Source organism: Ailuropoda melanoleuca, chromosome 7, assembly GCF_002007445.2.
Source record: "Ailuropoda melanoleuca isolate Jingjing chromosome 7, ASM200744v2, whole genome shotgun sequence".
Classification (NCBI taxonomy): Eukaryota; Metazoa; Chordata; class Mammalia; order Carnivora; family Ursidae; genus Ailuropoda; species Ailuropoda melanoleuca.
Genome location: NC_048224.1, coordinates 57,815,296 through 57,842,237, shown reverse-complemented (window position 1 = coordinate 57,842,237; position 26,942 = coordinate 57,815,296). Strand labels below are relative to the sequence as shown.

Here is a 26,942-nt window from a genome sequence, read left to right as displayed (position 1 = left end):
TTATGGACAGATGGTGCTGGAACAACTAGACATCGTTTGCAAAAAAATAAACCTGGACCCTTTACTACAAATCGTATATAAAAATTAGGATGGCTCATAGATGCAAGTGTAAGATTTAAAACTATAAAGAATAAAACAAGAAAAAAAACCTCTTTTTTAAATAAAATCTTGAGTTAGGCAAAGATTTCTCAGAAAGTACACAAAATATGAACGGTTAAAAAAAATAGACACATTGGACTTGATCTAATTAAATGATTCTGCTCCTCAAAAGACACTGTTAAGAAAATGGGAAGGTAAGCCACAGATTGGAATAAAATGTTTGCAAAAACACATATGTGATAAACACATCTAGAAGAGATAAAGGAATGTTATATAGCTCAACAGTGAGAAGATAAATGACCCAATTTAAAACTGGGCAGAAGAGTTGAACAGACATTTCATCAAAAGAGATGTAGGAATGGCACATTTGCATATGGAAAGATGCTTCACAGCTGAAGTCATCAGGGAAATGCAAATGAAAGCACAAGCAGGTAGGAGGACACACACAGGAGCACTGGCCAGAATGCGGAGAAACTGTCGTACGTTGTCCGTGGGAATGCAAGCTGGTGCAGCCACTGGGGAGGACAGTTTGGCAGGTTTTTATAAAGTCAATCGTACTTAGCAGAGGACCCAGCAGCTTCACTCCCACGCATTTACCCAAGAGACAGGAAACCATACGTCTATGGAAAGGCACACGTGTGAACGTTCACATGCAGCTTTATTACCCCCAACTGGGAACAACACAAGTGCCCATCAGTGGGGAGATGGCAAAGTAAATTGTGGTTGAGCCGTGCAGCAGAATCCTTCACAGCAATAGCCAGAGTGGGCACACGAGCTGTGCGGGTACAGAAATGTTAAGTGGAAGACAGACACGAAAGACCATCCGTGATATGATTCTGTTCACAGAGCTTCGAGGAAAGGCAAAACCATAGAAAGAAGCTGACAAAACAGATGCCAGAGGCAGGGGGTGGAAGAGGGACACGAGGGGCTTTTTGAGGTGATGGAAATGTTCTCTATTGTGACGGTGGTGGGTGGTTACAAGACCACACGTGAGTCAGACTCCTGGGATGTATACTTAAAAAGAATGAATTTTAAAGAATGAGTTTTACTACATGCAAATTACACCGTCAATGCTGTAACTTAAATTAAGCAAATAAAATGGGGCACCTGGGTGGCTCAGTGGGTTAAGCATCTCCCCTCGGCTCAGGTCGTGATCCCAGGGTCCTGGGGTTGAGTCCCGCATCAGGCTCCCTGCTCAGTGGGGAGTTTGCTTCTCTCTCTGCCTGCCCCCCCCCGCTCTTGCTCTCGCTCTCGCTCTCTGCTCTCTCTTTCAAATAAATAAATAAAATCTTAAAAAATATAAACAGAAAACCCAGGAGCATTTCCCCAGATGATTAAATATCCCTTTATTACTAATATTAGTGATCACTTAATTAAATGATAGTAACATTAGTTAACATCAATATAACAAATAAAATTAATGAGTGTATTACAGTCTGGTATTCAGATGTACAATCATAGGTTCGAACGCCCCCTCGCTCCAGGTTGGAACATTTACTTTCTTTCAGTGTTTTTGGTATTGTTCATGACTTTGTGGCGAGGGTCTTCAAATTTTTATTCTTTTTGTCACTTGGCGTTAGAGGTAAATTCCCTCTGGGCAAAGGGAGAGAATGCTCCCAGCAATTTCAGTACGAAGTGTCACGCTGTCTCCTAGAATGTGTCCGTTTGGGCTCCCATCTGTACTGAATGAGAATTTACATCCTTGCCAAAATTTAGTACATTAAAAAAAAAAAAGTTTTGCCAGTTTGATGGGAGACAAAAGAATCTTGCTTTAATTTAGGTTTATTTAACTACGAGTGACATTGAACATGATTTATTTGTTGGTTTCCTTCCTTTTTAGTTAAGAGTTTCAGAGATCTATCAGGAGTACTGCTGTTGTAAATCTCGGCCCCTGTTTGTTGCTGGCTTCTTGTGATTATCCTTTGCTGCCTTAAAACCACCCAGAACTTACCATCTTAATAGCAGTCCTCTGCTCTAACAATCCTGGTTGGCTCGGGAGCCTGTAAGTGGGGCCTGAGGGCAGGGACCCTGTGTCCGCCCCGCCCCCTGTGTCTGGTTGAGCCGCTTCACTGGGGCTGGTGGGGCGGCCCTGGGTGCCGGCTGAGGGCCTGGGGTCCCTTCACATGGGTCCCTCGAGGAGCTGCTTGGGCTTCCTCGCAGCATGGAGTCTGGTTCCCAGAAAGACTGTTCCAAGCTGCTTCAAACCGGGACCCAGAAGCTAGCACGCGGCAGCTCCACCGCCTCCCACTGGTCGTGTGCTCACAGAACTACCCCCATTCAAGGGAGGGGACATAGACACCCCCTCTTAATGGCACTTGTGTTAAAGAGCTTGTGGCCATTTTAAAACGACCACACTTAAAAAATGTGCTTTGGTATTTGTTGTGGTTGTTAATACACGTGTGCAGATTTTGTGTGGCCGTACATCCTTGGAGCATTTTTCAGAAATGGAGGTGTAGAGAGAGATAAGCAGACGCCCCCACCCCCTACCAGGGCTCAGCCCCTACCCAGACAGACAGAAGCCCCTCCCTGTTTGGTGGGTATTGTTCTGGGCCTTTCTGTGTGGGCATTTACATGATATGGTTTCAGGTTACATAGACAGCTTTTATTTATTTTACCGTGAAAGGGATGGCGCTCCGTGAATGTTTTTGTGATTTGCTCTTTTCACATGTCTTGGCTGTCTGCCCCGGGTCAGGCCAACGAGACCGTCCCCTTCCTGTCCTGCCTCTGCGGAGGATTTCACACCCGCAGCTTGTTTATTTAACGCGCTCCCGCCTGGTGGGCATTTACCTGGTTCCATTCTTTGCTGTTACAAATGACTCTGCCTTCCTCACACCTTTGCAAGGTTTCTGCAGAATTCAGCCCTAACCCGGGGCGGGGGGCAGCAGGTCAATGTGTGTTTGTGTCCTAATTGGGATGCTGTGAAATTGTCCTCACAGTTTCCTCCTTACTGGATTTATCTTGAGTCCACAAAACACACATTTCCTTCACTTGGACATTGGTTGGTTCTGTTTAATGGCTGGCTGGCTGGCTGGTTGGCTGGCTGGCTGGTTGGATGGTTGGTTGGCTGGCTGGCTGGCTGGTTGGTTGGTTGGTTGGTTGGTTGGTTGGCTGGCTGACTGGCTGGTTGGTTGGCTGGTTGGTTGGTTGGCTGTTTGGTTGGCTGGCTGGTTGGTTGGTTGGGTGGCTGGCTGGCTGGTTGGTTGGCTGACTGGTTGGCTGGTTGGTTGGCTGGTTGGTTGGCTGGCTGGTTGGCTGGTTGGTTGGCTGGTTGGTTGCGTGGCTGTTTGGTTGGCTGGCTGGTTGGTTGGTTGGTTGGGTGGCTGGCTGGCTGGTTGGTTGGCTGGCTGGTTGGCTGGTTGGTTGGATGGTTGGTTGGCTGGCTGGCTGGCTGGTTGGTTGGTTGGTTGGTTGGTTGGTTGGCTGGCTGACTGGCTGGTTGGTTGGCTGGTTGGTTGGTTGGCTGTTTGGTTGGCTGGCTGGTTGGTTGGTTGGGTGGCTGGCTGGCTGGTTGGTTGGCTGGCTGGTTGGCTGGTTGGTTGGCTGGTTGGTTGGCTGGCTGGTTGGCTGGTTGGTTGGCTGGTTGGTTGCGTGGCTGTTTGGTTGGCTGGCTGGTTGGTTGGTTGGTTGGGTGGCTGGCTGGCTGGTTGGTTGGCTGGCTGGTTGGCTGGTTGGTTGGATGGTTGGTTGGCTGGCTGGCTGATTGCTTGGGTGGTTGGTTGGCTGATTGGTTGGGTGGCTGGCTGGCTGGTTGGTTGGCTGATTGGTTGGCTGGTTGGTTGGCTGATTGGTTGGCTGACTGGTTGGCTGATTGGTTGGCTGGTTGGTTGGCTGATTGGTTGGGTGGCTGGCTGGATGGTTGGTTGGCTGATTGGTTGGCTGGTTGGTTGGCTGATTGGTTGGCTGGCTGGTTGGCNATTGGTTGGGTGGCTGGCTGGCTGGTTGGTTGGCTGATTGGTTGGCTGGTTGGTTGGCTGATTGGTTGGCTGGCTGGTTGGATGGTTGGTTGGATGGTTGGTTGGCTGGCTGGCTGGTTGGTTGGATGGTTGGTTGGTTGACTGGTTGATTAGTTGGTTGGCTGGTTTGTCCACTCACTATACTGTGTATTCACCCTGGGCTAAGCTCTCTCCTCCCCCCACTGTGATTATGGGTGACACCCTTCTCTCAAGGAGCTCATAGTCCAGGAGGTGGCAGGCCCCCTGGGGCATGTCCTGCTAGTCCAGTGTGGGGAGGGCATGGCGTGTGCAGACTGTGCTGTGGTGCTGGCGTGTCATGGTTTGTGGTAGGGCCTCATGCTCTCCTTCAGCTTCATTAAGCAAAGGGGTCTTTTATGGGCACCACTTTGACTTGTCATGATAACTCTGGAGGGCGGGAAGGAGCCTGTGAATCCAGTGTTGTGGTGCTACCGATTTTGGCTACCATTCATGGCTTCCTAGGAGAGGCAGGTCCTGTTATTGTGCCCCCTTTATAGCAAGGAAACTGAGGCTCAGGGTGGTGGAGCTGCTGTTGGTTTTGGGGTGTGCTAGTATCTGGTTCCATGATACATCACTTTACTTAGTTCTGAGTCCTAAAGCCCACCCCGTCCCCTACATTCAGGAAGCTTGTGCACCTCCAGGGTGGTGAGGCAGTGGTCTGGAAATGCTCAGGCCAGAGCAGCCGAGGCCTTGCCCGGATGCTGGAATGTCAGGAGGGTTAGTGCAGAACTGATGGAGACCTTCCCCACGTACTTGACTCCCAGTAGACCCCAGAGAATATTGCATGAATGAGGCCCCCGCAGCACCCCAGGGACTGGTACTACTCGTCCACTTCTTGAAGCTCTTAGTGCGTCTGACCCAGGGGCTGGTGTAGTTCTGGCTCCTGCCTGCCCGCCCTCCTCTGCACGGTGCCCTGAGAGCTCCCTGGGTGCTGGGCCTGGGCGAGGCCGAGGATGCAGAGGGCCCCCTGCCAGTGTGACCCCAGCTGGCCTGATGGCAACCAGCCTCCGGGCCTCATGGAAGCAGGTGGGCTGAGCCTGCCCCTGCAAACGCAGCCAGCCCCAGCCCGGTGGAATCTGGCATGTGGTGCCATCCCCACCCCTTTCCTCCAGAACAAGGAGATGAATTACCTCCAAGGAAACTAAGATTAATCGTCTGGCTCCCGATCACGCCTGCGGGCTTGGCTCCTGGACCGGCTCCTGCTGGCAGCGCCCGTGCGCGCACAGCCCAGGCCGCCTCCTCTGGCCCACGCCATCTCTGCAGCAGGCCGCAGGACTCCCGTCCGTGCTCTGTTCGGTCCATCGCCCTTTGCGGAACGACGGGGAGAGACACGTATGTGCTCCTTTGTTTCTATGAAGCCAGATGGGAAGCAGGGATGACTGATGGGAGGAGGAAGGTGCTAAGTAGACGCCGTGAGAAGCTGGACACTTCCCGTCCTCCTCAGGCCGGCGGGAAGATGCCTCCTGTCCCTCGGTTGTGACATTTGCTCCCATTCCTCGGGGTGGTGGAGTCTTAGTCCGGTCTGGAGCACTCACGGTCTTTGGCATAATGGGAGCCGGGCTTGCTCCGTGAGGCCTGGCTGCACCCTGATGGGACGTCCCCGTGCTGCCCTGCTGGGGCGGTGGATTACCTCCTTGTGTGGCCCCAGACGAGCCCGGGGGGCTTCCTCTGCTCCCACAGGACGGCCGCCCTCCTGTCCACTCCTCCTGCAGGCCTCCCTCCCTTGTGCTGTGCCGTGCCAGCCAGCCCCCATGGGCGCCTTGCGGGCAGCAGGACTTCTCGGTGATGTGTGTGTGTTGAGTCTTGTCTTTGCGTCTGCAGGGTCACCAGGCTGGACTGTGGCCGAGGTGGTGGCACATACCTGTGTTTGAGCCCCGCGAGGGCACCTGGTCAGCATGCGGCCACAGTGTGGGGTCCTCTGGAGGCGCCGGTACCCAGGTCCTCGGGTCAGCCCCAACAAGAGGTGGAAGATGGGGGTCACAGCTTAGGGAGCGAGTTTCAAACCAGTCCCACCTCTCACTGTGCAGACCAGGACCAGGAGAATTACCTCCCCACTGTGGCTCTCCTTAGGGATCTTGTGCTCCTGAATAGGGTGGCGTAGGCACACAGTGGGCACTCAGGGCCTCAGCTGCCCCCTCCCCGGGGTATGTAGGCGCACAGTAGGCGCTCAGGGCCTCAGCTGCCCCCTCCTCGGGGCGTGTAGACGCACAGTGGGCGCTCAGGGCCTCAGCTGCCCCCTCCCCAGGTCATGGAGGCTCATGGTGGGTGCTCAGGCCCTGGGCTGCCCCCCATCCCCCCTCCCATCACATTCACTGCATTTGCTTGCAGCCCCCGTGTGTCATCTGGTGGGAGGCCCTTTGGGGAAGGGGTATTAGCTGGAGCCAGCTCAGCGAGGCTGAACCTCTCTCCACCTGCAGCTCTCCTGTGGCCTTTCAGAGCCTATCTGCATCCTGGCTGCTATCACCCCCTCCCGGTCCCCCATTTCCCAGACGCTGCTGGGCAGCTGGACGGCCCGTGGTGACAGCTGGGTGATCTCTTAGGACTCACACCCCTCCAGGGCGACAAGTGCAGCGGGGACGGAAGGGCACGGGCATTTACTGGGAGGAAAAGGCCAGCCAGGTCTCTGTGAAGGAGCTGATAGACCCTGGGGCTTTTCCCAAGGCTAAGCTGTGGCCTGGGGGGCATTTGGGCCCCAGGAGGACGGAGGAGGGATACGGCGGCCAGTGTTTCCCAGCAGCATGGCGTGTGGGGTGTGTGGGCCAAGGGCATCCTGCTTATAAGAGAGAACTTGGGGCTTGTGCATGCCGACTGCGCGAGGCTGCGCTGGGGGGTGTCCGCATTTGGCCCTGACCTGCTGACTGGCTCTGTGACGGACTCCACGTCGCCTCTGCTCCCCGCTGTCTGGAATACCTTTAGGCTTTCAGTGCTGATCAGCTCTTAATTGATCCTTCTCCTCGCCACATGACTCTTCACCGTCAAAATACTGCCGTGAAGGCACCATGAGAAGCAGGCTCAGACCATCCCTCTCGCCGTCTCCGGGCCCTCGTGTTGGCTCACGGAAGGAGCACTCCCTGGGAGCACATCCTGCACCCTACCGTCCCTACCCTTCTCCCTGCGCGCTGTGGGGGTGCTGTGGGGGGCAGGGGGAGGTGCTCAGCGTTGCCCAGCAGTCCCATCTCGGCTGATGCTGCCCACACCGTGGCCAGGCCGTGCCCCAGGCCCACGCCCGCCACCATCCCAGTGCTGGCCACTCCTCGCGGTGTCCCTTCCCTTTCACAGATGGTGGCAGGGAGGCTCCGGGTTGGGATGCACTTTCCCCAGGGCCATGGGGCTGGTGGCTGGGGGAGCTGGGACCAGAGCCACGTCCGCCGAACCCCAATCACAGGGCCTTCGGGGGCCCCCGGGGAGGTGGCATCAGGTGGGCCTGTCCTGGCCGTCTCGTCTAGGAGACAGATGCCACACAAAGGGTTTGCACAGCCACACACCATGAAGCTGCCTCCTTCCGTGGAAAACACCCCCAGGAGGCCATGTCTGCGGGCCCTGAGCTCTTCCTCAGAAACCGGAAAACAGGCCGGAAGTAACTGACAAGCACGGTGATGTTGAGCACTGCGGGCCCCGTGCTGGGCTTTCCCTGTGGGAGACAGACTGACAGGTGGTCAGGGATGTTGTAGGGAAGGCTGGCGGAGTCCCGGCTGGAGGGGTGGGGACAGCAAGCCCCTGCCAGCTGTGGGCTCCCTGCCAGGCAGGCCCTCGTGTCCCTTTCTGCACGGAGCCCTCCATGGCCCACAGGGCAGGGTGGGCAGAGCCAGGCTCAAATCCAGCCCCCTCTAGCCACGAAAGTGCTTGTGTGGGGCCCAGGGGTGATGAGATCTTGGGGGGGTCCCTGGGGGTCATGCTGTGCACCCCAGGACAAGCCCAGGACTCTGTTCTCAGGGACCATGGTGGAGTGGTCCGTGTAATGGCGTGGCCTTGGTGGGGCGGCAGCAGTGAGAGCTAGGACTTCAGGGCAGGACCGGGCCCTGATGTTGGCAGAAGAGTGAGTTCTCGGTATTGCGAGCCACTGAAGGGTGTTCAGGGACCCGTGTTCGCAGCGTGGCAGCAAGCCTGGCCTGCCCAGAGGTGACAGCCCTGGGGTGGGGGAGGGGAAGCACTTGGAGACGGCCCGTCCCAGGCCCTGGGCACATTGGCCACCCCCTGCCCTTCTGCTTTGTTTCCGTAGTTTGGTCACTGAAGAGGAATTTCAGTTGCGGCCTCCAAAGGCCTGTTTGTTTTTTCAACCTGCTGGGCCGGCCCCCTCGATGGGGCCACGGAGGGCTGGTGGGAGGGCCTCAGCCCTGGGCCAGGGGGGCCTCCGCCCACCCCCGCCCTGGTGTCCTTTCCGGAAGCAGAGGGGGGAACTCGTGAGGACAGAGTAAGGGCAGGTGTGTCGGCGGGTGGCCACGTGGCGCTCTGCCGACACGGAACAAGGGCAGCCCTCGGTGGCAGGTGCCACGAGCGTCTGCTGGGTGCTAGGATGGCAGGGTCCTCCTGATCTACAGCCCAGGAGAGCAGATGGCCATGACACGGGGTGTTACCGCCACTCGTGGAAGGACGCATGGACGAGAGCAGCGAGGGCACCGCACGCGGGGTGGGCGGTGAACGCACTGTGCTTCGTGGACCCCATCGTTAACTCTGTGCGTCGGGTCTGGCGTGGATCCAAAGCTGAGGGTGGCTGTGTCACGGCCCCCGCTGTGCACCAGCCTGCTGTGCGATCTTGGGATGGTCACACCCCTTCCCCACACCTGCTCACTTTCGAAATAAAGGGCCCTAGCCCTGTGTTGTTTTTGGTCCCTTCTGGATCTAAAATTAGACAGTTCTGAGGACTTTGAAGGTGGTTATTTAGAGAATTCTTCCATTTTGGTGATGGCGATGTTGACTCTGAAGCGTGCACAACCCCCCCTCCCCTCCTGCCCCCTCCTCTGGGCTCATCCCTTTAGGCTCACCCAGCACCCTGCAGACACCTGCCGGGATTTGGCCCTGGTCTCTGTCGAGAGGGCTTGCTGTTGGAAATGCTGGGCTGTGGCCTTTGGAGGGTGAGCCATGGAGTTCTGGGGCTGGGGAGGCCTGGGGCTCCCAGCACAGGGACTGAGTGGGAGCGCGCAGGGTAGGGGGGCAGCATCGTTCCTGCCGGGTGCCTCACACCGCCCAGCAGCCCTGTCTGGAACTTGGGGTCTTGAGTCTCCTGAGCATGTGTCACAGGAAGGCCACGGCCTTCCTGCCCCAGGGAAGGCAGGGGCACAGACAGGGGCTGTGCAGATGACCACGAGACGGAGGCAGACCAGCCCAGACCAGCAGCGGTCCCCAGAGATCCCCAAGCCCAGGGACTGGCAGAGCCTGTCACCGTGGGGGCAGTGCTGACGGTCCCCTGATGAGGTGAAGGTGCTGTGATGCCCCCACTTGTCCCACCCCGGGCCTGGGCTCTTGAGAAGGGACCTGGGGTCCTGGAGATCTGGCAGGTGGATGGCACGGCCCTGGCGAGGGCGCCCCGATGGCAGAGTAGCGGTGGGCACTGCCCCGGCTTAGGGTCCCCAGGACTCGGGGGACGGAGGAAAAGGTCCCCTCCCACTGGGACTCTGGTCATGAGTGGCCTGGTGGAATCCGAAAGCACATTATGTTTCCAGGTCCGTAGAGCAGGTTCTGATAACCCGCGACCTGCTCCCCGAGCCCCAGAGGCTGCAGGAAGCCATCCCGCCGTCCGGCCAGAGGGACAGACCCTGGGCTTCCGAGGCGGTCTTTGCCAGTAGCAAGTGTTTGAGAAGACATGTGGCTTATTTAGAGAAGAGCAAAAAAATAAAAAAATAAAAAAGAAGGAGAGGACTTTGAGCCCAAGGCCAGCAGGCGCTGGCAGCCTCGAGCGGAAGGTGGGGCTGTGTGCCACCTCCTTGAGGCTCGCTGGCCTGCTGACCATGTGATCCGCTGGCAGTTGGGCCACAAGGGCCCTGGAGTCACCGTTGGGGGCTGCTTTGGTGCCCTGTGTCCTGCAGCCATGAAATGGGGGGCGGCGGCCCCCGGTGGCGTGGAGCCCCGCCGGTCTAGGTCTGGAGGGGCACCGGGCGGCTGGCTTTCAGAGTGATTGTGGAAAGTGCTTCTCAGGGCGGCAGAGGTCATCCTAGTGGGGTTGGTGGACGCAGTGCCCCCGCCGTGCACCCGCCAGTTGTAAAATGTGTCTGGTGCACCTGTGTCCAGCTTGGGGCCATTCTCGTCTGCAGCAGCTCGCCGGTACGTCAGTCCATCCCTGCGTGCTCCAGCATCTGAGGGCCACTGCTGTCACTCCTGCGTTTCTTTTCCTCGGTCCTCGTGCTGCCTCATGGGCAGGTGGCCCCCAGAGCTCAACCACCTCCGTGCTAGGACCCTGCCTGCCCCCTGAGCCTTACTGCCGGCCGGGAAGTCTGCGAAGTGGTTTTCAGCACCCCAGGCTCTGCAGAGCGGGAAGGCCCTAGAGTTGGAGCAGGACCAGGGCGCCCGCCGCTCCCAGCACGTGGTGGCCGGGGCATGGCAAGTGTGGCGAGGTCTCCCCCGCAGGGGCCTGCTTTGCACACTCTGGTCTCAGGCAGCTAAGTGGGCCTGGCCGGTATGGAGGCTGCAGTTCCCGCTCTGTCTCCACTGGGTGGCTGGGATGCACAGGGGTGATGCGCACCTGGCTGTCAGGGGGGGGGGCAGGGAGGGCTCACTGCTCGTCCAGGGAATGTGCCAGGGGCAGCCTTTGGTGCTGGAGCCCCCTCTCCAGCCTCAGGACCTTCTCCCTAGTGGGGCGGCGCAGGGCTCAAACCCAGGCACACCTGTCCCCAAAGTCGGCACTGGGGTTCTCCTCCCGATACAGGCAACAAGGGCCCTGGTTTCCTAAGAAACTGCCTTTCGAAGGGGAGGCTCCTGTGTCAGAGGGAAGGAAAGTCCACGAAAGTCCTATTCTGCCAGATGCCTCCCAGGCCCTTCCCACACCTTTTATAAAACTTGAAAGTATTTTTTTAGCTCTGGCACAGGGAGCCCCTGGCCAGCGGGAGGGTGGCGCTGGGCCTGAATGGTCTGGTGGCCTTTTCAACTTGTTTAGCAGAGGCCTATAAACATGTCCCGGAGGCTTCTGGAAAACAGCTCTCTCCCGTTAGCAATCGAGAAAACAGGTTTGCAAGCTGCCCATCTGGGAAGAGCATCACCAGCTAGTGGGATGGGAGCCCAAGAAACCCCAGCTGGGATCTCTGATCCCTCCCCTGGCCACCACCTGCCTTGGAACTGAATCTCAGAGATAAGCCAGAGCTCGGGGCTTTGTCACCGTGGCAGGGGAGCTGGCGGCTGGCACCGCCCGTCTCTTCCCACGGCCCGAGTCCAGGCCCGGGTGCTGCTGGCACCTGCGGCTGATGTCAGGTGGACGGGCATCCGGCGAGGGCTGCGGGGCCTGTAGGAGGGTCACTGCTGCCGAGTGCTTTGGCGGTGCCGACACTGTGCCAGGAGGGGCTGACTACGCTGTGTGGTGGCCAGGCCCCCGGGAGGAGCCGAGAGCCACTCCGGGAAATCACAGAGACCACGGGAGGCCGTGATTCTGTCTGCGAGTGGAGGTCAGTCTGGACCAGGAGTGCCTGGGTCCCCACACTGTCCTCTCCTTAAGGGTTCCCACCCATCCCCATGTGTTCTTGGTTACAGTGACAGAGTTCTGCAGCAAAGCTGAGTTGTAGAAATGACAGTGCTGGGGCAGAGCTCTGGGATCTGGGTAGCGCAGCACTCTCAGGGCCTGGCCCAGGCTGCTGTGCCCCCATCCCAGCGCATCACTGTGTGGGGAGCCGTCTGCACCTGCCAGGGCACCGTTCACTGCACTCAATGCCATGGCCTGGCCCTGCTCCAGGGCTGCCCTCCCGGGCGTGGGGCCTCTGTCAGGGCCTTGCTGGATGAGCAGTGAGGGGCACAGGCTTCGGGGTCCCCATGCCTCCCCCCCACGTTACGCTGAGCTCCGGGCGCAACAGCTGGCACAGGATTCCTGGGACTGGAGATGGGGAAACTGATGCTGGGGGTGAGGTCCTTTCTCACCTCCCAGTTCTCCACCCTTGTTAGATAAGTGGGACTTTCCTCTTGAGCGAGGCTCAGGCATGTGTTCACCCCTCTGGGGTGGGAGGCCAGTGGGCTGAAGAGCCTGCATCAGTCTCGCCGTCACACCCAGCAATGGGTGCTGATTTTACAGTAGCAGGTGTCAGAGCCTAAGCCGAGTCGCCTTAAATAGAAGGACAACTCACTGGCTAATGTAGATGGACCTTCTTCAGGCACGGCTCGATCCAAGGGCTCAGGCCGTGTGGCAGGAGTCTGTCTCTCCCTCCTAGGAGAGGGCCGCCTCAGCTCCTAATTCATAGTCCTGGCCCCACCAGCAGCGCAGAGAGGATTCCTCTTTCCCAAAGGAAAAGGCCCGGGAAGGAGCTTTGTCGGGCCCCTTGCTGTCCATCCGGGCACCAGCCACCTGGGAAGGGGAGGAGCTGTGCCCTGATTGGCCCGGTGAGGCTCACATGCCCAGCGGCAGAGGCGGGGCCAGTCCCCCCAGCCCCACCCCCACCCAGCACGCAGGTGGGTGCTGACTGCTGGGCTCCCTGAAACCCCAGGGCGGCACCTGCTGCTTGCATGGCCTGACACTGACTCCCAGTTGGAGTTTATTTTCTCTGCCGGGGCTCCTGGGGCCTCTTGTTTGTAGTAATGGGACTGAGTTTTCCCCCTGAACTCACCTGTTTGGAGCAGGTGTGTGGATCCCAGGCCTGTGGTGCTCAGAGCCTGGAGGTCCCCGCTCTTCCCGATGGGAAGGAGGGAGCCAGGGGCACTGCGAGGCTGGCTCTTGCTGAAGGAAGTGCCCTGGCTTCCATCGGAATGCCCTTGGGCCCTGCTGCACTTCTCTGAGGAGCCCCCTATGGAGGGTCCGGAACTTTCTGGAAGGGATGCACAGATCTGCGCCTCCCTTATCCTTGGTTCTGTGCTGTTTTGCCTTGTAGGCCTAGGTTTTCTGGGGGAAATGGAAACTGGCTCTTTGCTGTAAACAGTGATGGGAAAATCACAATTTAATCAGGTGATGATGGGGGGATAAAATGTGTCACTGGTCTCCGTGGTTCTCGTCCGGGTCCCACAGGATGTGCCGACCCCAGGGCCACGCACCAGAACCCAAGAGCTGCCAGTGCCCCCCTCTGAAAGACCTCCCCCCACAGCTGCTCCCATCCACGGTGGGGTCCGACCAGCCTTGAGGCCTGCATATGGGTGGCTTTCCCATGATTGGGGGGGTATCTGGGAGCTGGATCCATCCAGTTCCTGCCAGTGGAGGATGGCAGAGCAGAGGAGCCAAGTCTGCAAACTGGGGGAGGGGAGGCCGCGGGGGGCGCAGCGAGGGATGGTTCGCTCCTGGTGTGCGGCTGCGGCAGGAGCTGGGCCAGGAGTGTGGATCTGGGGACCTGGATGCATGCCCTTCTCTGAGCAGACTACCCCGTGCCCCCAAGCCCCTGGTTTCACAGCTGGTTCTGAGCTGGTTCCCACCCCCTCAGCCCTCTGCGTGCTCCTGGGCAGGTGGCCGGGGCCCTGCGCTGCTCCTTCCCCACTGTGGCTAACACCCCACCTCCCTTTGCCATTTCAGCTCAGCCAGCAGATCTCCTGAAGGTCCTGGATTTCCACAACTTGCCTGATGGAATAACAAAGACAACAGGTTTCTGTGCCACGCGGAGATCGTCCAAAGGTCCGGATGTCGCTTACAGAGTCACGAAGGATGCCCAGCTCAGTGCACCCACCAAACAGCTGTATCCTGGTAAGAGACGTGTGTGTGTTCTGGGTGCAGGGACCTGAGCCTGTGTCCCGGCTGCGGGGACCTGAGTGTGTGTCCGGGTGCAGGGCGGTGGGGATGGGCATGTGTGGGTGTGGGCATGGCTCTGCCCTCCCACCTCCAGGCAGGGCGCAGGCAGGATGCCTGTGTGGAGAAAGAAGCACACGTGGTTTTCCAGGAAGCCCTTCTAAGGAGGCCAGTGTCCTCATTCTAGCAAAAACAGCCCAGTGGCCATCACCACCCATCACGGAAGGTGGGCCCGTGGGGCCTCATCTGTTCCCCTCGCTTTTCTAAGCAGGTGTATCTCCAGCTGTAGACAGGCTGCCAGGACTCCACATGTGAAAAGGTGATGGATAGCTGTCCCGTGCTGAGGTTGAGAGAGACCCGGGGTCATGGGAAAGGAAGCGCTCCCACACAGAAGCTTAATTGGGGGCAGTGACATGAAGAGACACCAAGAGTCGAGCATCAGGGCTCCCAGCAAGAGGGTGTGGGCTTCTAACGAGAAGCAGTTGCCAGGCGCCAGATCTCTGCTTTGAGTCACGTGCCCAGAGTGGGGGTGACGTTGGCTGCTAAGACGTGGCATCCCAGTTGTCCCTGTCACCCGGCTGTGGACGCTATGTGACACCCCCTCCCCACACCCAGGGTCAGGTAAGCCCTCAGGGGTAAAAAGCCCGTGATGGGTCACCTCTTCCTCCCCGGCCTTAAGCGAGCTCATTCTGATTCAGATCAGAAGGGGCCAGGGGCCAGGCAGGCGAGCTCTCCTGGGCCGGCAGCTGCTCCGTGCGCGGTGACATGCTGCCATCAGTAGATGACTCTGCATCACTTTCTGGTGACCTGCTGTGACCCCCACGTCAGGCAGCCTCGGGACACGTCCAGTGTGTCTGTGCTCCCACATCCCCACGGGGTCCTGAAGGACATGCTCTCTCAGGGGCTGCGTGCTTGCTTCTGATGCCCCTTGCACTCAGCCTGCCTTTAACCCATGGGGCCTTTATGAGTCCCTGAGAGAGGCTGGGTTGGCCCTTTCCAAGAAGGTCACTTTGGGTAGATGTCAGGCTCCCGGGAGTCCGCCTCTGCGTGCCCAGCCGCCCCAGGCTGCAGGCGAGGTCACTGTCGGGCCCCTGGCTTACAACCCGTAGACTGCTGTCGGCCTCCACCCCACATGTCCTGGGGCACTTCCCCCCCTTCAGGGCCGAGCCTGTCTTCTAGAATCACCCACCAGGTGCTCACTCTCATCTCCGCCCAGAAGCCGCTACGCCCTGTCCTGCGCCCCCCCCCCGTCCCCCAACCTAGAGAGACTGAGGGACACTGGGGAAGGGCTTGAGGGGGTGGCTGCCCCAGGACCTGGCGGCTGTGCGGGGTGTGAGCAACACTGTCCCCTGCCAGGCCGTGCCGGGGAAGCCAGGCATCCTGCCTGGGACGGATCTGCTGTCAGTCTGATCTCCGACCCCCAGCTCAGGCTCTTTGGCGTGACGGGCACTCCCACCCTCCCGAAACTGCATGGATCCCCGAGGACAGGCCCGTGATTGGAGATGCAGTGTGGATCCCCCAGCTGTAAGACAGGGCACAGTTTCTCAGCCCTTGCTTTCCCTAAGCTCTCAAATTAGTGACTCGATTAGACACTTAGAGTGTGAACGCTTTGACAGGGCCTTCTGGTCACAGTCAGCGTGTGGAGCAGAAGCCGTCCAGGCAGAGCCAGAGTCTCATCAAAGCCAAATAAAGCCGGAGATGGTCTCGGGCTGATTTGAGTAGGCGTTTCGAGGGGGTCCCTTTTCCAAATCCCAAAGTGTGGAGTCCTCAAAAGCTGCCAGGACGCTCTTCCTGTGACTGTGGCCTCGGGTGTGAAGATACACACAGCTTCCGTCCCTTCTCTCTTGGACGCCTGCTGACCTTTTCACTAGGGGGCCCGTCTCCCAGGTTGGGGGGCAGCGTGACTGCATTTCGGGCACCTGTGTGTGCTGGTTGGGCCGGGTGGCCAGGGGGCCTGCGTTGAGTGTGACCGTGTTTGAACAACTCGGAGCAAAGGGACGTCTGTGTCCGGATGACTCATGGCCATGGCAGGAAGACCTCGGAGTTGTCCGGCTGCTCTGAGGACGCAGTGCCCCCCTCACAGGCTCGCGGAGGAGTGCTGGGTGGCCGAGGCCGAGCGGGTGTTTGGGAGCCCCCGTGGGGATGTGTTCTTCCCCCAGCCTGCGCCTGACGTGGGTGAGCCTGTGGCGCCCACCAGGCCTGTCCAGCGGCTCTGCAGCTCTGGGCGAATCGTCTGCAGTCCCGGCTTCTCTGGACTGGGGAGTCCGGGTGGCGCGGTGTGGGACCCTGCCGTGGGTTCGCCCTCCCTCCAGAGGGGCAGGCAGGCAGTTCGGGGGTGTCTGCTAGCCAGACGGAGACTCGCGTCCTCCCTGATTCCAAGGGGTCTTCCTCGTCTCACTCACAGCCAGTGGTCCGGGTCCTGACGTCAGTGGGAGCCTGCAGCTCGACTGTAAGCATGGACCATTCCCGACAGTTGGCCCTGACAGGCTGTAAGGTCTAAGGCAGAGCCCAGAACTGGGACACTTTGAGGGGCAAGCCGGAGACAGTGGCCCTGCTTGCCTGGGGGTCTTTGGGCCTCGCCACCTTCTGTCTGCAGGGGGACATCAAAGGAAGACCAGCCTGAGACCCTAGAAGACGCCGTCACGGATCCTCCGTGAATGGAGGAGGCCGTGCGTCCCATCGGCTGCCGCGACTTCCTGGGGCCCCATGACTGGGTGCTCCTGCATCCACAGAACCAGTGCGGCCACGTCCGCGCTGGCCCCTCTGAAGACTTCCAGAGCACAGCAGGCTTCCCCACGATCAGCAGCCCCCTCCTCTGTTCTCGTGCTTCAGATTGGGGTCCTCTCTCCACTTTGTGCTCCATCTGGTAACCTCAGGGCCACTGAGACTCCCTTCTCGTTCAGCATCTGAAGCAGGGCTGGGATGTGACAATGTCCCCACCCCCTTTGGCCTTCGCCCCAGGTCTTCCCTTCAGGCGGGCCTGGGGCTCCAGATCAGCCCCCGTCCAGCAGACCGTCCCGTTCGGGAGCTGTTGGCTTAGTAGGATTCAGTTTAATAGCAATGCCTTTATTAAGTTCCTACTGTATACCCAAATGGCCCCAGTGCCCTTGGGCCTCAGCAAAGTGAAAAGGAAATGACCTGAGGAAGTAATTGGGCCTCTTGCTGAACGCATTTCTCCCCCGTAACTTTGAGAAATCTGGTAGGAAGTGTGGGACCCAGACGCAGTCCGCCCGATGGCCCAGACAGCGCAGGTCGTGGAGCGTGTCAGCGTCTGGCTCACGTCACGCCTGGAAGAGGCCATCTCTGGAGTGACAGTAAAGCCATTGTTATTTCGCCAGCAGGGAGATTCAGGTCAGACATGACTTATCCTCTCAGGCTCTCTGAGCTGAGCTCTGCTTGCACGGAGGTGTGAACGCCGGGGCATGGCGTCCTCATGAGCTGGAGAGACGGGGCCGTGGCTGTCCCCAGGCTATGACATGCCGGGAAGGGAGCGCTCTCATTCCCCGTTCTTCTCTGTATGTCAGACGGGATGACGGCTGTATACAGCATGGGGTCATCTTGAGCTGGGGATGGGGCGGGTGACCCTTGGGATGAGAGCGAGGGACCGTAACTCAACCTGGACGTGGGCAGTGGCCTCCGAGGTGCCTCAGGTCAAACACCCCCAGGCCCCTCGGTGCGCATTCACCCCAGCAATGCAACGGGGCCCCAGGTCCTGCCGCGGTCCTTGCAGCGGGGCTTCTCCTGGCCAGATGCCACTCCTCCAGGTGGTACGGCTGAGGCGGCGTCTGTGACTCCTCTCACGTCCCACGTGTGGAGGGACAGCGTGGAGCGAGGGCTCTGTGACTGGTGATCGCAGCACAGCTCTTCCCAAAGGCTTCCTGTCCGCGTGGAAGGGCGGCCTGAGGTGGCCTGTCTTGGGACAGGTGGTCGCGCTGTCCAGCGTCGCCCCGCGCTGGGGAATGGGGGCCTTGAGCAGTCCTGCTAGGGGAGGGAGACCCCAGCCTGACCCCTGGGGCTGGGGGCCTCGGGCCTCCCTCTCCCCGTGGGCACCTTACCTGGGGCTTTGGGGCCCGTGGGGTGGACTTCTCAGCTGCCCTCTCTCTTCACCTGGGGACCTCACACGAGTCTCTGAGCTTGCCTTTGGCGGCCAGTTGGTTTCCCTGATGGAAGCAGCCATGGCCTCTCTTGCCCTTGGCTCGCCCTGGCAACATCTCCCCCCTGGGTCCTGCAGGGGGTCACAGAAACCACAGCAGGGGCTCCCTCCTGCTCCCTGGGAGTCTTAGGACGCCCTAGGCCTGGTGCCCTGGAGGTCCCTTGTCCCCAGCATGGCACCCTGCGGCTCTCTGCTCCCTGGAGCAGAAGCTGAGGCCAGGAGCATGCGTCAGCAGAGGGCGCCCACAGATAGCATCTCTGCTAAGAGCTGCACTAGCCCCAGCTCTGTAGCCCCACAGGCCTTGGGGCCAGCTGCTTGACCTTGTTACTGTTCTAAGGAACGGTGGGTCTGGTAACAGGGTCGCTCCTTATCCAGGCCCATAAGCCAGGTTCACAGCCACTCTTCCCTGAGGCTGCTCGTGCCGACGCCTCTCCAGGCTCCGTTCTGCAGAGCGTTTCCAGGTGGCTTCCCTTGCAGGGACCAGCCACGCTCCCCCTGTGCTCCAGGCCCTCGGCAGAGCTGCTGCCTCCACCAGCAGGATGGATGGGGGGGGGGCGCGGAGATTTCCTGCCGCCGCCCCAGGAAGGGCGCGTGCGTGTGGGGAGATCTGGAGCAGATCTGGGCCGCGCTCACACGGCCGCGCTCACACTTGGGCTGGCGCAGGCCTGGCTGTTACTGACCTCATGTTGTTTCTGTCCTGAGTTGTAAAGAGCATTCCCTGCCATTAACGTATGGCGTTTGTTTTTTACTTCCTTTTTAAAATTTGGGTCGAAGTCTTTTGATTTCTTTCTATTTATCTTGTTTTGCATATTAGCCAGGAGATGTGGTCCCTGCCTAGTGCCTTCCTTCTCCCTGCTCTCTCTCCCCCTCCCTCCTGAGGGCACTCAGTGAAACACAATTTCCTGGGTATAGCTTTAGGCACTCTGGAGAGTACGAAGATGCCTCGGAAACAGCCCCTGCCCAGAAAGAGCTGACGTTCTCAGAGGTTCTAGTTAGGGTTTACACACAGATGTATTGAGGTATGGGAACAAGGAAATGACATCGAAGGCTCACTGCCGGAAGGACCAATCAGGTTTGCGCTTGAACTGAGCCTCTAGGAGCGTAGGCTTGGTCATGTGGTGCGAGGGGAGGGCTGCAGGAACAGTTTGGTCAAGGGGCAGATGTGTAGCAGATGGCTATGCACAACCATATGCCTGGAACGTTGCCAGGTCCACGAGCTGGTTTGTCTGCAGAGTGCGGCTGGGTGTAGTTAGGGCTTCCTGACTGCCTTCTTACCTCTGTCTTCTGTTACAGCGTCTTCATTTCCTGAGGATTTCTCCATTCTAACCACTGTGAAAGCCAAGAAGGGCAGCCAGGCCTTCCTGGTCTCCATCTATAATGAGCAGGGCATCCAGCAGATCGGCTTGGAGATGGGCCGCTCTCCGGTCTTCCTCTATGAGGACCACACGGGGAAACCAGGGCCGGAGGATTACCCCCTCTTCAGGGGCATCAACCTGTCTGATGGCAAGTAAGTGCGTCCTGCTCAGCAACCCAGTCCTACTCCCGCTGGGGATCCGGGCAGGCCGCCCAAAGCCTGCTGGCTGGCAGGGGACCTTACGGCAGGATGCACTTGATGGAAAAGCAGGCGATGCCACCATGCACACAGCGGACCCCAGGCAGAGAGAGGACCAGGCTCGAGTCCGGAGGCCTGGGTCCTGGTCTCGGGTTGTCGTCCATGTCTTCGGGGGGCCCTGACCTCTCCCTGGGTCTCCACTTCCCCTTCAGATGCACTAAAGTATCTCAAATGCTAGGCTGCTAGTCTCGAAGGGACAGCAAAGATTGTGCAGTTATACCCAACTCCTTCTGGAAAGGATGTACGAGAGCTTCTATTTTTTTATTTTTGTTTTTTAATTTAAATTCTGTTAATTAATATATAGTGTATTATGAGTTCCAGAGATAGAGGTCAGTGATTCATCAGCTGTATTTAACACCCGGTGCTCATTCCATCACATGCCGTCCTTAATGCCTGTCACCCAGTTACCCCACAACCCCCACCTCCTCTCCAGCCACCCTGTTTGTTTCCTGTGGTTCACAGTCTCTTATGGTTTGTCTCCCTCTCTGATTTCGTCTTTAATTTTCCCTCCCTTCCTTTATGATCCTCTGTTTTGTTTCTTAAATTCCACGTAAGAGTGAGATCATACGTTTTCTGTCTTTCTCTGACTGACTTTCGCTCAGCGTAATCCCCTCTAGTTCCGTTCACGACATTGCAGATGGCAGGGTTTCATCCTTTCTGATGGCTGAGTGGTGTTCCGTTGTGTGTATACACCACATCTTCTCTAAAGGATTACGAGATCCTTAAGGATACGGACACGCTGGATGTGGGAGCGAATAATTTAAAGAGAAAAAAGACGAGTCTTTCCAGAATTCTCTCCTGGGGAGCGTACCTAAACCCTGGTAGTTTGAAAGTCAGCTCTTCGTGGCTAACGCGTCCGAGGCCGTGTGCCTGATCTTGGAACCCCGTCGGGATGTGGTTCCTGTGTTTCTCACTGAGAGCCTCACATCGGTCCCTCCCACCACCTCCCAGCAAAGCCCGGCTTCTCCGGCAGCCTGCAGCTTGCCGCGGGCTTCAGGTTCACCCGAGGCAGGACTGTGGCATCTGCCTGCCCTTGGGCGACCCGGTCTGATGGCAGAGGCTGCGCTCGGAGCTGCCCAGCCCCACCGCGCCCGTGCAGGAGACAGTAGTTTGCGGCAGGTCCCCGGTGTTGCTCTGTGACACGAGCCCCCGCACCCACCTGGGCTGTTTCTTTGCAGGTGGCATAGGGTTGCCCTCAGTATCCACAAGAGGAATGTCACCTTGATCCTGGATTGTAAGAAGAAGACCACCAAACACCTCGACCGCAGTGACCACCCCGTGATAGATGTCAATGGCATCATCGTGTTTGGCACCCGGATCCTGGATGAGGAAGTGTTTGAGGTAAGGGCGGGGGCAGCCGTCCCGCGGCCACCTGGGACCAGTGCTGGCGAGTGGTCACTCCTGGATTCGGCCGCTATGGCTGCTGTTGACAGCCTGTCTCCTCCTTGGGGACAGCTGCCACTCTGACTTGGCTGCGGTTGCTGTTGGCTGAGGCCTCTGCTGCTGTTCTGAGGGCTGTTTGTGGCCTGTGGGAATGAAGAGGCTACGTGAGGACAGCCATGTCCACCCTTGTCCAGGGGGCCCAGGGACAAACTTGGGAGGGGCACCGGCTTTGGTGAGTGTGGCCCAGGGTTTGTGGACACACGTGGACTCCTGCTGTCTGGTATCTGAGGATTGTCCTGGGAGGGGAGCAGCTGTGGCGGGGGGGACCGGCAGTCAGCGCCTAGCTGGGCGTGGGAGCTGTGGGAAGGCACGCGCTGCCACCCTTTGGAGGTGCTGGCCTTTGGCGGTGCCTGCCTGCAGTCTGGAGCCCGGCTTCCTGGGGAGATGCCTCAGGGACGGGAAGGGGGCTGAGCAGAGGGGGCCCTGGGAGCCCCCACTTCAACCTGCAAGAGTCCTGCATTTCTCTCCTTTGAAGACTGGGGTTCAGCATGAGACAGCGTTAGAGAGCGCCGTCCTGCCAGAAGCAGGTCACCTCTGCAGGGGACTAGCAGTTTCCAGATGCCCTGGGGGAGCACGCTGGCATCACCTGGGGACCCTTAAATGTTCAGATGCTTAGGCTTGGCCTCCTGAGCTGCTGGGGCCCCAGGCCTGTGGCAGGGCCCCGGGGTCTGCATTCTAGAAGGCACTTCAGGTGACAGTGGTGGCCCCTCTGGCTTGGGCGAGGTGACAGCCAGGGCCCCTCCGCTGGACTTCTTTCTTTTACATATTCGGGCTCTGTGGCTGAAGCGTGTTTGGAAACCACCATGCTGGATGGTCTGAGGGCTCTCCCAGCTCCGGAATTTCATCCTCGGGGCAGCGTTTCTGCTCGAAATTCCTGGGACTGCGCACATAGTTGGCCGTGTTTGAGAGGAATGCTCTGTGCCCTCCAGCCCTGTGCTCACACCTGAGGTGGGGTGTCCGGCCCGTGCCTCTGCTCGGCGAACCGGAGACCCCCAGGCTGGTCAGATGTCGGCTGGATCCCGGCTCTTGGTGCGGGCCCCGGAGGGAGAGAATGCATGCTTGTTAGCCCCATTTCTATCCTACAGGTACTGATGTGTCTGCAGATTCCAGGGCTGGCCGGTGGGGAGGGTCTGCCGCTGAGCAGGTGAAGAGTGACTTTCCCGGTCTCATCTTTCTGCAAAGTCATAATGGGGCGTGTGGCGTGACCGCAGAACCTGTCAGGAGGGCGGCTGGCCCGGGGCAGGCCCTCCCCTCTCTCGCGTGCTGGACTTGGGGGCTCGGGCAAGTTGCTCTGCTGTGATAGCCTCAGCCTCCGCGTCGGTGCAGTGGGATCCTGAATGTGGTACTTCCTGGGGCTCGTGGCACACGGCGCCGCTCAGAGTAGGCACTTGACCAGTGTTAGCGGCTCGGTTTTGATTTGAGTTCCGCGTCAAGGCAGGTGGAGAGGTGGGACGACGGACAAGCAAGGCCCAGAACAGTCACGTCTATGTGAAAATGGGGTGGGAGGGCCGCTAAGAGAGGGCTGGGGAGCCAGTGTGTGAAGGTGGGTCCGTGGCCCTCGCGGCGTGTCCCGGGACAGCAGGGCCAGGTGGAGCCTGGAACCCTCGGTGCTGCCGAACTTGCCGAGTTTGGAGACACAGCCTGTGGCCACTTTTCNAGTTATACCCAACTCCTTCTGGAAAGGATGTACGAGAGCTTCTATTTTTTTATTTTTGTTTTTTAATTTAAATTCTGTTAATTAATATATAGTGTATTATGAGTTCCAGAGATAGAGGTCAGTGATTCATCAGCTGTATTTAACACCCGGTGCTCATTCCATCACATGCCGTCCTTAATGCCTGTCACCCAGTTACCCCACAACCCCCACCTCCTCTCCAGCCACCCTGTTTGTTTCCTGTGGTTCACAGTCTCTTATGGTTTGTCTCCCTCTCTGATTTCGTCTTTAATTTTCCCTCCCTTCCTTTATGATCTTCTGTTTTGTTTCTTAAATTCCACATAAGAGTGAGATCATACGTTTTCTGTCTTTCCCTGACTGACTTTCGCTCAGCGTAATCCCCTCTAGTTCCGTTCACGACATTGCAGATGGCAGGGTTTCATCCTTTCTGATGGCTGAGTGGTGTTCCGTTGTGTGTATACACCACATCTTCTCTAAAGGATTACGAGATCCTTAAGGATACGGACACGCTGGATGTGGGAGCGAATAATTTAAAGAGAAAAAAGACGAGTCTTTCCAGAATTCTCTCCTGGGGAGCGTACCTAAACCCTGGTAGTTTGAAAGTCAGCTCTTCGTGGCTAACGCGTCCGAGGCCGTGTGCCTGATCTTGGAACCCCGTCGGGATGTGGTTCCTGTGTTTCTCACTGAGAGCCTCACATCGGTCCCTCCCACCACCTCCCAGCAAAGCCCGGCTTCTCCGGCAGCCTGCAGCTTGCCGCGGGCTTCAGGTTCACCCGAGGCAGGACTGTGGCATCTGCCTGCCCTTGGGCGACCCGGTCTGATGGCAGAGGCTGCGCTCGGAGCTGCCCAGCCCCACCGCGCCCGTGCAGGAGACAGTAGTTTGCGGCAGGTCCCCGGTGTTGCTCTGTGACACGAGCCCCCGCACCCACCTGGGCTGTTTCTTTGCAGGTGGCATAGGGTTGCCCTCAGTATCCACAAGAGGAATGTCACCTTGATCCTGGATTGTAAGAAGAAGACCACCAAACACCTCGACCGCAGTGACCACCCCGTGATAGATGTCAATGGCATCATCGTGTTTGGCACCCGGATCCTGGATGAGGAAGTGTTTGAGGTAAGGGCGGGGGCAGCCGTCCCGCGGCCACCTGGGACCAGTGCTGGCGAGTGGTCACTCCTGGATTCGGCCGCTATGGCTGCTGTTGGCAGCCTGTCTCCTCCTTGGGGACAGCTGCCACTCTGACTTGGCTGCGGTTGCTGTTGGCTGAGGCCTCTGCTGCTGTTCTGAGGGCTGTTTGTGGCCTGTGGGAATGAAGAGGCTACGTGAGGACAGCCATGTCCACCCTTGTCCAGGGGGCCCAGGGACAAACTTGGGAGGGGCACCGGCTTTGGTGAGTGTGGCCCAGGGTTTGTGGACACACGTGGACTCCTGCTGTCTGGTATCTGAGGATTGTCCTGGGAGGGGAGCAGCTGTGGCGGGGGGGACCGGCAGTCAGCGCCTAGCTGGGCGTGGGAGCTGTGGGAAGGCACGCGCTGCCACCCTTTGGAGGTGCTGGCCTTTGGCGGTGCCTGCCTGCAGTCTGGAGCCCGGCTTCCTGGGGAGATGCCTCAGGGACGGGAAGGGGGCTGAGCAGAGGGGGCCCTGGGAGCCCCCACTTCAACCTGCAAGAGTCCTGCATTTCTCTCCTTTGAAGACTGGGGTTCAGCATGAGACAGCGTTAGAGAGCGCCGTCCTGCCAGAAGCAGGTCACCTCTGCAGGGGACTAGCAGTTTCCAGATGCCCTGGGGGAGCACGCTGGCATCACCTGGGGACCCTTAAATGTTCAGATGCTTAGGCTTGGCCTCCTGAGCTGCTGGGGCCCCAGGCCTGTGGCAGGGCCCCGGGGTCTGCATTCTAGAAGGCACTTCAGGTGACAGTGGTGGCCCCTCTGGCTTGGGCGAGGTGACAGCCAGGGCCCCTCCGCTGGACTTCTTTCTTTTACATATTCGGGCTCTGTGGCTGAAGCGTGTTTGGAAACCACCATGCTGGATGGTCTGAGGGCTCTCCCAGCTCCGGAATTTCATCCTCGGGGCAGCGTTTCTGCTCGAAATTCCTGGGACTGCGCACATAGTTGGCCGTGTTTGAGAGGAATGCTCTGTGCCCTCCAGCCCTGTGCTCACACCTGAGGTGGGGTGTCCGGCCCGTGCCTCTGCTCGGCGAACCGGAGACCCCCAGGCTGGTCAGATGTCGGCTGGATCCCGGCTCTTGGTGCGGGCCCCGGAGGGAGAGAATGCATGCTTGTTAGCCCCATTTCTATCCTACAGGTACTGATGTGTCTGCAGATTCCAGGGCTGGCCGGTGGGGAGGGTCTGCCGCTGAGCAGGTGAAGAGTGACTTTCCCGGTCTCATCTTTCTGCAAAGTCATAATGGGGCGTGTGGCGTGACCGCAGAACCTGTCAGGAGGGCGGCTGGCCCGGGGCAGGCCCTCCCCTCTCTCGCGTGCTGGACTTGGGGGCTTGGGCAAGTTGCTCTGCTGTGATAGCCTCAGCCTCCGCGTCGGTGCAGTGGGATCCTGAATGTGGTACTTCCTGGGGCTCGTGGCACACGGCGCCGCTCAGAGTAGGCACTTGACCAGTGTTAGCGGCTCGGTTTTGATTTGAGTTCCGCGTCAAGGCAGGTGGAGAGGTGGGACGACGGACAAGCAAGGCCCAGAACAGTCACGTCTATGTGAAAATGGGGTGGGAGGGCCGCTAAGAGAGGGCTGGGGAGCCAGTGTGTGAAGGTGGGTCCGTGGCCCTCGCGGCGTGTCCCGGGACAGCAGGGCCAGGTGGAGCCTGGAACCCTCGGTGCTGCCGAACTTGCCGAGTTTGGAGACACAGCCTGTGGCCACTTTTCTGATCCAACTTGCCCAAAGACCTGGGGTGAATTGCAGGACGGCCGGGGCGGCTGGGGGGCTCTCCTGGGGAACAGGTGTTGGAGGCGCGGGGGTCACACAGACTCGGATTGAGTTGTCGCTGGTCCAGAGCCTCGCTGGTGGCAGGGTCCAGGTAAAGCCGGTGATGTTTCTGGGCTTTGGGACTCTGATTTGTCGAACGTGGGGAGCGGTCACGGCACGTTGAGTGGTCAGGGGGCTCACCTGGGCTCAGCCTCGAAGCACTGGGCGTGGGTGCCTGCTCGTGACGGGGAGCCAGGGTCACTCGGGCACTGCCCATCTTCCTGCTTGTTGACGTTCAGGTCCGGGGGCGGGAAGGTGTGCTGAGGCCAGGCAGTGGCTTTGCGGGTTTGAATTCATTTACTGTGCGGTAGCGTTTCTGTGCTGGGTAAGAATCTGAGTCACTTCTCGAGCCTCGTGTGTGCCCACCATGTGCCTGTCATCGTAAAGTGGCAGAACAAGCTTTATCTTAAAAAAAAAATTAGGGCCCTAAAGCAAATCCCGCATCCTTGATACTCTGGCTGAGCCCGAGGAACTGTTTCCCAGGAGCACAAAATACTCAGACCGCACGGCTGTAGGGAAGCCCCGGGAGAGGTCAGGGCCCGAATGCCGCTGCGGGATGCTGGCTGCGCTGCCTGGCTGGTCCGTGACTCGGGGTCCCCGTCGGCAGCGTGGGATGGCGGCCCCGCCAGGCCCGTGTGTGTGTGTGTGTGTGTGTGTGTGTGTGTGTGTGTGTGTGAGGCCACTCAGGCCTCCCGGTGCGGCTGGGGGCGGGCTGGCCTTGGATCGGACCGGCGGGTCAGGAATGTGCTTGGAACGGCCGGCTGCCGCGTTCCGTTGGAGCCAGAGTGGCTGCCAGGAATGGGAGGTTTTGGGGCCCGTGAGGTGTTCGCGTTCTGCAGGAGGTGTTTTCCCAGACGTGGACTTTCCTGGCTGCCAGACTTGCTCACGTTGGAAAATGTGACCCGACTTTCACAGCAGAGACCAGTGGGACACGGTGGTGCCTTCCCTGGCCCCACAGCGTTCTGTCTTTTCTCTTTCACGGGGCAGTGACGGAGCTGGGCGCGTTGGCCTTCGATGCCCAGCCACCCTGGGTCTCACGGCAAGAGAAGAAGGGTCTTCGTTTCTTTTGAAACAGAAGTGACTTAGCTCTTACTTTCCACCAGATTCCAAATAATGGCACTTCCCACATCAACCACTTGGCTTCTCTTAGAAGCTCTTCAAACCGGGGAGGGGGGCGGCACTGTT

The 26,942-nt window shown here is 58.8% G+C and overlaps 2 protein-coding genes across 2 annotated transcripts in view; both read left to right on the top strand.

Moving 5' to 3' along the window:
* The first annotated feature begins 5,023 nt into the window (after positions 1-5,023).
* Positions 5,024-21,152, top strand: LOC117802931 (collagen alpha-1(V) chain-like). Its single transcript, XM_034663749.1, has 4 exons — positions 5,024-5,096; positions 13,588-13,863; positions 19,352-19,565; positions 20,849-21,152. The coding sequence occupies exons 1-4, from the start codon at positions 5,024-5,026 to the stop codon at positions 21,135-21,137; spliced, it is 852 nt and encodes a 283-aa protein (XP_034519640.1). The 3' UTR covers positions 21,138-21,152.
* Positions 21,153-23,450: 2,298 nt separating this feature from the next.
* Positions 23,451-26,942, top strand: part of COL5A1 (collagen type V alpha 1 chain) — a 122,933-nt gene continuing 119,441 nt past the window's right edge. The window contains exons 1-2 of the mRNA XM_034663748.1: positions 23,451-23,603; positions 23,705-23,899. Of these exons, the coding sequence (XP_034519639.1) occupies positions 23,451-23,603; positions 23,705-23,899 (348 nt within the window). The remainder of the gene's footprint in view (positions 23,604-23,704; positions 23,900-26,942) is intronic.

Bases quoted from the DNA above. Each gene is read 5' to 3' on its own strand.
- LOC117802931 (XM_034663749.1), top strand. From the start codon at position 5,024: ATGCAGAGGGCCCCCTGCCAGTGTGACCCCAGCTGGCCTGATGGCAAC. The intron at 5,097-13,587 runs GTGGGCTGAGCC...GCTGGTTCTGAG, and splicing joins TCCGGGCCTCATGGAAGCAG to CTGGTTCCCACCCCCTCAGC. The intron at 13,864-19,351 runs GTAAGAGACGTG...CTTCTGTTACAG, and splicing joins CACCAAACAGCTGTATCCTG to CGTCTTCATTTCCTGAGGAT.